This window comes from Chaetodon trifascialis, chromosome 1 (assembly GCF_039877785.1).
Source record: "Chaetodon trifascialis isolate fChaTrf1 chromosome 1, fChaTrf1.hap1, whole genome shotgun sequence".
Lineage (NCBI taxonomy): Eukaryota > Metazoa > Chordata > Actinopteri > Chaetodontiformes > Chaetodontidae > Chaetodon > Chaetodon trifascialis.
The window spans coordinates 26750660-26762255 of NC_092056.1; the positions used below are offsets into that span (position 1 = coordinate 26750660).

The 11596-nt window shown below is 47.1% G+C and overlaps 1 protein-coding gene and 1 non-coding gene across 2 annotated transcripts; both read right to left on the reverse strand.

The window, feature by feature from the left end:
- Positions 1-92: 92 nt before the first annotated feature.
- Positions 93-10251, reverse strand: lrp3 (low density lipoprotein receptor-related protein 3). The gene is made up of 7 exons (XM_070958212.1): positions 9993-10251; positions 7264-7402; positions 6972-7177; positions 5520-6136; positions 4893-5365; positions 4639-4771; positions 93-4004 (listed from the first exon to the last, which is right to left on the reverse strand). The coding sequence occupies exons 1-7, from the start codon at positions 10051-10053 to the stop codon at positions 3138-3140; spliced, it is 2496 nt and encodes an 831-aa protein (XP_070814313.1). The 5' UTR covers positions 10054-10251; the 3' UTR covers positions 93-3137.
- Positions 10252-11296: 1045 nt separating this feature from the next.
- Positions 11297-11370, reverse strand: trnat-agu (transfer RNA threonine (anticodon AGU)). The gene has a single exon. It is a non-coding gene; the product is annotated as a tRNA-Thr (tRNA).
- Between the last annotated feature and the right edge of the window lie 226 nt (positions 11371-11596).

Sequence of the window (11596 nt, forward strand, 5' to 3'; positions counted from 1 at the left end):
TGGCAGTAGCACTGGCAAGTATTATTAAGTATTATATAGTATTATTTTGATAGAAAAAGGAAAGCATTTCCTACACTGGAAAAATTCCAGAAATGATAAAGAGCTTGAAGTTTATTCATTGCAAGCACAGGAAAACAACAACTAATGAGCAGAAATCTGTCCAGGGGTTTGATCATTTCCCTTTCAACACAAAATATACAAATATAGTTCTCAAAAAGAGAAAAATGCTTTTATACAAACAGTACATGTTGACTTCAGCCTTTGATGGGAAGAAGCTTCCAAGTCAAACAGCAGGGAGAGTTAACCTGGTTCAGTCGATGTCTACTTTCCAATGACCTTGATCCGGTGTGTTCACTTGCGTGCTGCAGACCCACTGGGTCTGATTAGAGTGAATAAATATCATGGGGAAAAAAAAAGTTTTGAGGATGGTAACGTGGCCTCTGCCCAGCAGTTTGCACAACTTTATCAGACCAGTAAAACGGAGGGAACAGAAGAGAAAACCTTGAACCTGACTGACAGGTAAGAAAACATAATTAACAGTCAACGTGACACAATCTCTTTACATGGAACAAATTCAAAATGGTCATCATTGTCTATCATCAGCCTGAAAATGATCAAAGCGACGAATGTCAAACAGGTAAATACACTCAAATAAGGTTCATGGAAAACAGATGTTCTTTCCCCCAACAATCCCAGAGATTCCTGACACAGTAGTGCACTATGACTCCAGTCAGGCCATGTCACACCATAAAGCTGTGTGCAGACACACAGACGAAGCAAATCTCTTCACCACAACTGTGGGCCATGAAACTGTCCACAATATTTACAAGAGCAAGGAGAAAAAAACATTAAGGCATTTTAACTGTACATTAAAAAGCAAGTAAGAACATACATTCTGCAGATATGTGATTTTTTTTCCCAGCAGCTAAACTATTTCACTTTTAGGTCAAATGAGGACAAAAGGGGTTGGACTTCAGCAACAAGGTACAAGGATAAAGAGCACAGAATGCAGAAACTAGGAATAAGCAAACTGATTTGTATTTCTCTACATCTCAAAGAAAAGGAAAGGAAATCAAAACAGATTAGGCAAGAATTGCAAGGGGAAGTATCTCTAATGGCACATAACGTAGCAGCCGGTAATGACTAAAGTTTTCTGAGAAGGGTCCACATGAGGCTAACATGGCACATTCAGCTCACATGAGGGAAAACAGCAGGACAGAAACACTGCAGCTAGAAACAGCTTCTGCTCATTGACTCTCACCACCCACGCTGGCAATCGGACTTTTCGGATCACCATCAATATCCTGCAGTAAAAGAGGCAGAAATCACTGAGTTCAAGAAAAGTGACACATTCTTCAGAAGTCCAACAGTGATTAGCAAAGGGTCACCGGAGCCGCACCTCTGAGAGATGAGCTTTACAAAAAACATCAGAGACAAAGGCGACCAGGGTCAGTCAGCGTCAGTGTACGTCAAGGCAGAGGGAGAAATAGAAAGTAGACAAGTACAGGTCTCCACTGAAGACTGAAAAATAGAGGTCTTTGTTTTTTACATCCTGATATGAGTCTCCAGTGGAATAAACAGCAGTCCAGACGCCTGCAGTCAGCAGTACTGCAGGTACCGACTCCACAAACGATCACCTGAAGACTCTCTTCCCGACATTCGCTCGACATTCACATACAGTCTGCACTGAACGGACACAGACGCTGACACACACAGACAGGTTCATTCAAGTGAGGAAAGGCTTCCTTGAGAGGACGGTTTGGGTTCGACTGGAGGAGGACAAGAGGCTGAGCAGAGTTACAGGCAACATACTTGGACTCACCATCTCAGTTTCTAAGTTTGACTTTTTAAAACGGACGATACACCAAGTTAAAGGTGCCGAATTGAAAGATCTGTTCAATACAACTTCCAAAAGATAACGAAAAGGTTCTTCGTGGGGAGTCTGACGGATCACTGGAGAGGAAGAATAGTGCTGGAAACGTCCAGTATATGCTGAACAAACAATGACAGGGTTTGTCATGACTGGATTAACGAGTGTTAAAGGAATAGTCTGAGATTTTTGAAGAATATGCTTATTTGCCTTTTGGCTAAGACTAAGATAGAAGATAGAAACTGCTCTGGTATCTCATATGGTTGTAAATAAGGCTCCAACCAGCAGTTATGAAGCGTAGCTTAACACAAATGCTGAACACAGGGTCAAACGTTTGTGGTTCTAAGTTGTATTTAAAGGCTAAGTCTGGTGATATTTTATGTTTTTCTTATTGTCAACAAATCCCATAAAAAGTCCAAAACCAATAATGTACTCATCCTAATGACATCCTACTGTCTGTGGGGCCTGATGTAGTGCACCAAATGTGTACCTGCAGCTAAAAGTAGTCTCCAGCAAATATTTTCCCCTTAAAGCCTGAATACGCTGCTGTTTTGGGAAAGGATTTAGATTTAAAAAAAGTGAAGTCAAAAAGTACTGAAAGACGGACAAACGCAACATTTGGTTTTGGCCTCTCATATGATTTGTTGACAATAACAAAGATATTAAATACTGCCAGCTTTATCCTTTACTGCTATGGCCAACCATGACCTTCTAGAAATGTCCTACAATAATAACAGTACCACCACCTTATACAATAAAGTGGAAATAAGACTGAGCAGGGGACCATTAATCAGATAAATTCAGATTTGTCACTTCAGAGGCTTCTATGGTTCACAGTATAAAGCGGTGCATAATGGCTCTGGGTAACAACACAAAGGCTGCTTTGGCATGTTGCCAATATTGTCAATGATGGCCAAAACTGAGTCTGATTTTCTGGAAGAGGCTTGTGATACCTTTATGTCCAAATGGGTTAAACAGGGTTGTGTGTTTGAATTCACTGTGTCAAAAATTTCTATACAGCACAGACCATAAGCACTACCAACGCTGGTTTCTTAGGAAAAGACTGCATATGCATAAACTTGTTCCTTTGCTGATTATGCATTCAAATTGTTGAAAGGACAGACGCTAATTATATTGTACTGTACCTCCTCCTAGTGGTGGGTTTAGGTATGGTAGGGACACATTTCAAGGACACTTTAGCAGAGCAGATATTGCTGACAGCAGGACTCAACAGAGTGAGGGGAAGGACAGTATCTGACTAAACTCTTCAGCATGGCGTTGTCTCCCTCCCTGAATCCCCCCCCTCATCACTGAAGGTCCTGCTGAGCCTGCAGAGTCTGCTCTTGCGCTCCCTCCTCCTCTCATCCCTGCTTCTTATTTCCCTGCTTGGCACTTCCACAGTAAAGTGGTTATCACTGTCCTCTGCTTTCACAGAAGAAGACGAGGGCTCAGAGGGTGAAGTCACCTCTAGCCCCTGGGAGTGAGGGTGGGGTGTAGATGTCTGCGAGCTGTTGGAGAACACAGGGGGTGAGACGGGGGACAAGGGCCCCAAGGGTGAGTAACGTCTCAAGGAAACACCCTTTAAGTTAACAGCGAGCTCCAGGACCAGTTTCCTAGATGCCCGCGAGTGGCACGGGGGTACAGAGGCCTCCTGGGGAGAGGGCATGGGTCCAATGTGGGACGAAGAGTCACTCTGAACAGGGGTGGGGGGCTCGGACTGTGGAGCCCTGCTGCTTTCCCTGCTCACAGGTGAAAGTTCCTCCTCCTCTGGACTGTCCACTGACTGCAGGGAGAGGGGTGACGCAGGGCTCTCGGGCGTGCAGGGCTCCAGGTCCGTGGTGGCGGAGCAGGACCCCGGCATGCCAGATACATCATCCCCAAACCCAGCTCCAGACCTGGCCCTTGCCTGAGGCCCTTGAACCCCCGCAGTTCTGTAGCTATGGAGCCCCAGCGTGATCTGTGTGGGTCCAGGCGGGTTGAGCAGGGGAGCGTGGCCTCTGGCTCGCCCTCCACTGTGGAACAGGCGACTTAACAGATGGCCGAGACGCCGACGAGAGGAGGAGTTGGAGCGCCGAGTTGAGTGACGTCTGATCTGCCTGCGCATCGCCAACCGCAGGTTCTGTAACACGGAGGCCTAGAGGAGGAGGAGGACAGACAAACAGGGGACAAAGAGAGCCACAATATGAAGCATTTCACCTGAAATAGTGAGCACTTACGGCACTATATCTGTGCTGCTGCCAAGCTAGAAGTAGTATAAATGTCATGCAACTTCCATCAGGCAGTATCCAAACAAGCATGCGGTTTAGGAGGAGACCTGCCACCCTAAGTCCTGACCTCCATTAAAGCTGTTGGTACTTTTTGATTTTACACTCAAAGCTTTAAAGCCATAAGACCAGTTGCTGGACTGTTTCTTGTCATCACTGAGTGGGCGCCATGGACGTCAGGGAGTCAAAGCAGTGGGCCAAGAAATAGCTCTGCACATGACCTCATGAAAAACAGCAAATTGTTGTTTTTACACAGATTTACACAGAACAAACAAGACATAGTGTGGTCCTTTATGATCTAGAGATGTGCTGGTAGGCAGATTTTATGACCTTCACACAGAACCAGGCTAGCTGTTTGCCCCCTGCTTCCAATATTTATGCTAAGCTAAGCTAACTGGCTGCTGGCTGACATCTCCTAAAATGTCAAACCATTCCTCTGAGTAACAAAACACGACCGACAGTAATCATTGAAACACATTTTGTGTACTAACGTGAATGCACTACCTGTGTGGGGTTGTAGACTGGGAAATCCTCCACCGGGGGGATGAGACCCTGGGCGATTAGCTGACCATATGAAGGGGGAGCCTCTCTCTGAACAAACTCAGCCTCCATGCGAGTCATCTGAGTCTCAAAAGCTCTGCAAGGGAGAGAGAGAGAGAGAGAAGGTCAAAGAGAGCAGACAGACAGCAGGAAATGAGAGACAAATGAAGAGATGTAGACTGAGAGTTGAGGGTAATTAGGAAAACTTGAGGCCTTGCCTGTACTCTCTGCTCCTGAGGGAGTGGAGTTTGAGGGCACAGCCGAGGGCAATGACGAGCAGCAGGCTGCAGACCAGGCTGCCGATCAGGGCGGCCGTGATCACTTTCCTTGGCACCGCTGCCAGACAGTCCCTCTCGTCACTCCCGTCCAAGCAGTCCTCCTGGCCGTCACATCGCCACGTCTCAAAGATGCACAGGTTAGTCCCACAGTGGAAGTTTCCAGGTTGGCAGTCGTAGCAATTCTTCTCGTCGGACCCATCCGGGCACCTCTTCTGGTTGTTGCAGCGCTCAGAGGCTGGGTAGCACACTCCAGTGCCGCCCTCGCAGGGGAACTCTCCGTCCGGGCACGTCGGGCAGGCCTCTTCGTCGCGGCCGGATGGGCAGTGCCAGTAGCCGTCGCAGCGTTGGCGTTCAGAATAGCAGCCCTGATCACTGCCACAGGGACGCTCGCCAGGGAAACAGTAACCTTTGACCTAGGAGGACGGAAGAGAATGACGTAACTGTCTAGACACTGAGACGGCAACTTGTTCTCTGCTTGATCGATTGTGTTCTCTGCACCAACACACAAGCAGAGAAGTGCTGAATCCTTCAGACAGAACCCAAAAGAAGACAGAGAGGTTGCAGTACCTGGTATGTGGCGTTGAAGCCATGTCCCGGGCTGTTAGGCTGGGCCATGTATAAAACGCTCATCTGTCCCCGACTCGACTCCAGCAGCGCCGGGCGCCTGTTGTTATGATACGACAGCACCTGTAAGAGGTGCTCTGCCCGCTGCAGCAGGCCATCGTAGACATGCAGCGAGTCTCTGGGCCCTAGCCGCAGGTCCAGCTGCAGCACGATGGGCTTGGGGTCCTGGGTGTCCAGCAACCAGGAACATCTGAGCTCCGCCACAGCGCTCCTGTTGGCCTGGAAAAAATCTGGGGAGGCAAAGGAGCCGTAGAAGTTCCCCAAACGCTTGCCACAGGTGGTGTCCGGGCACCCCAGTTCGTCGGTGCCATCGGGACAGTCATGGACTCCATTGCAGCGCAGAGAGGCAGGCAGACAGCGGGTGGACTGGGCCTCAGTGCACGGGAGGGAGCCAAAGGGGCAGAGGCCAGGCTGAGCCTCAGTGGGAGGGGGGGAGCAGCTGCGTTCGTCTGTGGCATCGCCACATTCGTCCTGACCGTTGCACTTCCAGGAGCGGGGAAGACACTTCCCGTTCCCACACAGGAACTCATCAGACTGACAGCTGCTCTGACCCAGGTGGCCTACAGAGAAAACAGACTGACAGGCTGCAACACCAGCTACGAACACTGAAGGGAAAGACTGCAACATCGCACAAAGTGACACGTTAGCTTTTAGCTGAGTGCAACAACGGAACGTATTTTCATTCCAACGCCACACAAAATCAACAGTGATCTCTATAGTATGCAATGTAATTAGTGTGACATCCTGCACCAATTACACACATACAGTTTGCCAGCACAAATGCTCCTCCGTGTCACTACTGCGAGGCCAATCACTGCCTAATGGGTTTAGTTTTCTTCAGCACAGTCTGCCGGCTAATCCACACTTGTTCATTTTAATACTCTCTGCCAGAGTTGACAGAAATCCTGATCCAGTGTCACAGGCTGCAAATTGTAATTTGCTGGGCCATCCTGAAAGCCACGGCAAAATTCCTCAAAAAGCCCAGACCTGTGACAACTCAAATTATTAACAATTTGATATTATGACGCAAAAAATCATGCAATCGTTTGTCTATGATGAGACACCTGCGGCCTGCAGGCTCAGCTCATCGTGGCCCATAACTGGCACACCAAGCGTCACTGACTGACAAGAGATCTGAGCAAGCAGCTTAAACAGAGCCAACACCCAACAATGGGAGAGAGAGGGAGACATATTTCTACGCTGCATGACAGAAAGAAAAGTACAGCTATAATGAGACACTAATTCATGAGTTAGTGTAATAAATGAGTGTATGGAGATGTGAAATATGGCATTAAAAGCCATCATGCCACCACATTCTAAAACTGCACATTAAGGACTCACTCAGGTTCAGGCCTGCACAAAGATAACCTCAATAACCTCCCTCGTCCAGCTTACCTCTGATGTAGGAGAGGCGGAAGCCCTGGGCTTGCCCCGAGCTGTTGGCTTGAGAGTGGAAATAGAGCCAAACACGGCCCCTGATGGAGATGAAGGGCGGAGGCAGCATGGAGCCACACAGCCTGGATTCCCCGCTCCACGTCGGAGTCAGCAGAAGCCAGTCTCCCACACAACTCCCTGACTCCGCCAGGTCGAAGTTTCGGAAACTAGGGCAGAACATCGATCATTTCAGGCGCTTGCTCCACATAAGCTGCCATGTGTATGCTGTGTGTGTGTGTGTGAGGGATTGTACCTGATGGTGATGACCTCTCCCTGACCTCCCTGGATATGCCAGCTGCAGTTGACTCCGGGGGGGTAGTTTAAAGGCCAGGAGGGACTGTAGATCACACCCCTGCGCTCTGTATGGACCTCCACTCGCTCGCTGCAGCCTGCTGGGTGACAAAGAGACAGAGAGAGATGGGAATGAACACGTCAGTGAAGTCGCTCTCCACAGTCCTTTTGCAGAGGTTCATATGTCACCAGCAGAGCAGCTAACGGCCTTCACAGATTGATAGTACGAATGCTGACACTTGACAGATTTTCTAGCATTAAGGCATGAAGGGATGTGGCCATATTTCTGCTGCACTCAGATCTTTTGTCCCTGATGGGTGCGAAAACTTTCCGAGAATGATTTGACGTGACGAATGACCTCAGTGCCTTTCAGGGGAGCCGATCACATGAGGCCAACAGAAGCAGCGGCAGCAGTAAAACAACCGCTGCCATCGCACCAGTGCTCCAGGGAACAACACAGAGAGTGAGGTGGCCAAGAGGAGCGCCAGGAATAAGACACAGACGTCACCTCTGTGGAGGGAGCAGGCATCAGGATCACGGCTAGATCTCTGAAGAGCCTGAAAACAGGAAGGCTTGATGCCAGAGGAGAGAGAGGTATCAGTGACTTCACCTGCAACGTAAGTGTAACATCAATGGGAAGGATTTTGTTCTCATTCTTATATTGAGAACAAGAATGTAAAGCCATTAAGTTCAATTTTTAATCATCATTGCTGCTTAATGCCACAGCAGGAATGAAACACATGCGAGAAGATGCTGTCTAACAAGCCTCTTAATTAAGCAGAACCACAGAGACAGAACATTCGCTGAACTGCTTAACAATGTTTACCCGCCGTCGACACACAGCAGAGAGTCTGCTCGCCTCTGCTGAGTGTGTGTTTGTTTCAGGCTTTCTTTATAAATCAGCAGAGTGAAGCAAGGGGGGGGGGGGAGGAATCATTTAGAGCTCAGTGATGGATATCGACTACCAGGATATGGCTAACTTAGCGCGCGCACACACACACACTCACTCACACACACAAAACTGGACTGGGCCCCAAAGTCTGAAAAGTAGAGCTGCACAATGTCGCTGTTTGGTGCACTGAGTTTTTGATCCCTGTTTTGACTCCAGCAGATGTTCTCAATCATCGATGATCAATAAATGAGCACACTGTGTGACTGCTGCTGCGCCTTCCCAAAAACAGCTGATGTCAGCAGGTTGGTCGGGTCAGCACGGAGTGAATCTTCTGGATGTTCTGGTTTTCAGCTTCATCTTCATGTTTACGTGCAGCATCAGAAGCAACACGGGCTTTGTATTGGTTAAGCTTCTGCGTTTTGCTTCTGCCAAACCTTTGGCCCACTTTGCTGCTGACCTGCCAACATATTTCAAACCAGATCACAGCAACAGGTAGTGCAGAGAAAGAGAAATGCCACTGTGAACTGAAGACCCTGCTCCTCGCTCTCATGCTGTTTTTCCTTCCAGTGTGTTCAAGCAGAAATCTGATGCATCACGTTCATCAGAACCGTCACAAGAGATTGAAGAGAAGTGCATCATTTTTCATTGATGGTCATGTATTTTGCAACAGTAAGAGGTGGAAGGAGTACTCCTTGCTGTCTGTAATGCCATGGGATCAATAAAGTTTATCTTCACAAACTAGAAAAATGTACAAGAAGCTAAACTGTACACTGAATAAATGCAGCAAGTTACATCCCAGCGCTGATAAAGGCTCCGACTCTGTACCTGAGAGTGAGTGGAGCAGGTGGATTCAGACTGTGCTGCAGTCAGTTTTCCCACTGCGCTGTTTTCAAAAGCATTTAATCCCCTGAAGTGGATCAGAAAATGGACTGAAATAAAGAAAAGACACACACCAGGTTTTCTTCTTGCTCAGGCCTCCCAGGTCAAACGTGTTCTGGCATGTGTGTGGGAGAGTGTGTGCTAAACTGTCTGTGTGACAACTTGTTCTCAAGGACTTCTCCCTCCTCCACACACACACACACACACACACACACACACACACACACACACACACACACACACACACACACACGTGTGCAGCCTGAGATGGTTTGACCCGTCTGTCGGTTTGGCAGCCTGCTTTATTTTCTTGCCAATAAAGTGCAGGATATGATCATAGAGGGAGAGGTGTGTGTGTGTGTGTGTGTGTGTGTGTGTGTGTGTGTGTGTGTGTGTGTGTGTGTGTGTGTGTGTCTGTCTGTCTGTCTGTGGTGGTGGTGGGGGGTGCTGCTGCTGCAGAGAAGCAGTGATGTAATGCTGATAGCAGCATCACATTTGTGAAAGAGCATCCATGTTTCCACACTGACCCTGATCGTTTCCCCACCACAGATCAATACCCCCGCAGGTCTCCACGGTGGCCGCCTCATCTCCTCACTGCATCCGATCGCAGCGATGAAAACATTCCGTCTTCATCTGTCACACCACTTCACCAGAGTGACACTGGAGACAGCGACGAAATGACATCCTCTCCTGTTCGGGTGTGAACGTCAGGGTTTCTAGGAGTGCTCTGCTGTGATCGGGATATCAGAAGCTTTGAAAAACTACAAGACGTCCAATGATGATTAACAAGCAGACGACCGCCGACACTTCATGGTTTCAATCTCTTGCGTGCAGCCATGTTTTCCGGGCACAGATGAATCAAATGTGTGCAGATTTCCATGTAAACATTACAGCAGTGTGGATGCATTGTTGTGTCTCACCTGCACAGAGCAGAGCGCAGCGGAGCCACAGCAGAGCGAGCAGCGGCCCCGTCGGTCCCATGCTCCGCCGGGGACTTCTGCTATTATCTCGGACACGACTTCCACGGTTCGCTCGACATCTGTGTCCTCCAGCGACGCTCCCGCATCTGCCCTCAGCTCAGACACACCGCGCACCCCGAAAGGTCTTCCCTGAGGAGAGGCATTGTGTCCTTTAAAGCGAGCTGAGAAGATGGGGGTCAAGTGCTGCAGCAAACCACACGACTTCCTGTCGATGTCTTCAAAATAAAGGCCTTTTTTTCGTTAACGCGCAGCATTTTAAGCAACACCAAACATTTACAATAATCAATACATTATCGGGGCCTATTCGTTTGAAATCCACAACCCTAACTCCAGATTTTATAATTGTAATTTTCATAGCTTGTAGCCCACTGAAATAAGCAAATAGACCGCACACTCAAATTTCTGTACTTGATGTCAAAGTGAAAAAAAAGTCGCTAATAGTACATCAAAATTAATTACAAATATAATCTACAAATAATTAATTGCAAAAGTGCACATCTGGTACCTGTGAAACTCCATTTTCATGTCTTTCCTTTTCTTATCTTTGGTTTTTGCAGTGGGCTGTATCTGCTTTGCATATTTGGAAAGAGATAAATATTTATAATATATTGCAAAGGTTTTATTGTTGTAGTTTAGTATCAATACAAAAATCATTTACCTAATTACATGAGAATGAAAGCTTTGATCTTTTTAGCTATGGTGATTTGATATGTGCTTAATGACATCACGTTTAGGAGGTCTTATTTTGAAGACAAAGCCGTCTAACTTCCGCTCTTGATGTCGCTTGCCGCATCGAACAGGACAAAGTACTATATTATTCTTTGTTTATAGGTCTTCTTCCCTCCTCTCTCCCGGATTGAATATAACAAACACTTGAATTGAAACAGCAGACATCGTCGTGAAGTAAAGATTAACAGCATTTGCTTGATGAAATGTAGAGTATACAAGATTTGGTGTCCTCGGGATTTTCTTCACCCAGTCCCTCTATCTCAGTCTGACGGATTCTTGGTTTTCTGGGCTGTTTCATCGCCCCCATGTGGTCAGATGGGTGTATAGTAAATTTCTTCAACAGTGAATACATAACATTTCTGTGTTTTCAACGAAGCCATAGAGTATGTTTCTGGAGGAACAACAAAAAGCGACTGATCCACCTTTATTTCTAAAATCCAATAAGTGTTGAGCAACGAATAATAGAAAATATTGGGACAATGGAAAACACGTAAAATAGGAAAGAAAGAACAAAAAGGCACCGCTGGGATTCGAACCCAGGATCTCCTGTTTACTAGACAGGCGCTTTAACCAACTAAGCCACGGCGCCGGTAGTAACCGAGGGAGACATAGGCCATTATCAAGGTGACATTATAGAAAGTATTGACACGTGCTTCAATGACGTCATACATTTTACAGTTGTAAATGCGTCTGAAAAATGTCATACATTTCTACAGGGAATATGAAATCCCAAATAGCTAGCTGATTTGTCCTCCCTGCTGTTTCTTTCAATTTCAGTCTAATTAATTAAAATTCAATGTATCTTAATACATGTA

Coding starts and splice junctions, on each gene's coding strand:
- lrp3 (XM_070958212.1), bottom strand. CDS start 10,053: ATGGGACCGACGGGGCCGCTGCTCGCTCTGCTGTGGCTCCGCTGCGCT. Junction 7,178..7,263: donor GGAGAGGTCATCACCATCAG/GTACAATCCCTC, acceptor GTTCTGCCCTAG/TTTCCGAAACTTCGACCTGG. Junction 4,772..4,892: donor CTCAGGAGCAGAGAGTACAG/GCAAGGCCTCAA, acceptor TCTCCCTTGCAG/AGCTTTTGAGACTCAGATGA.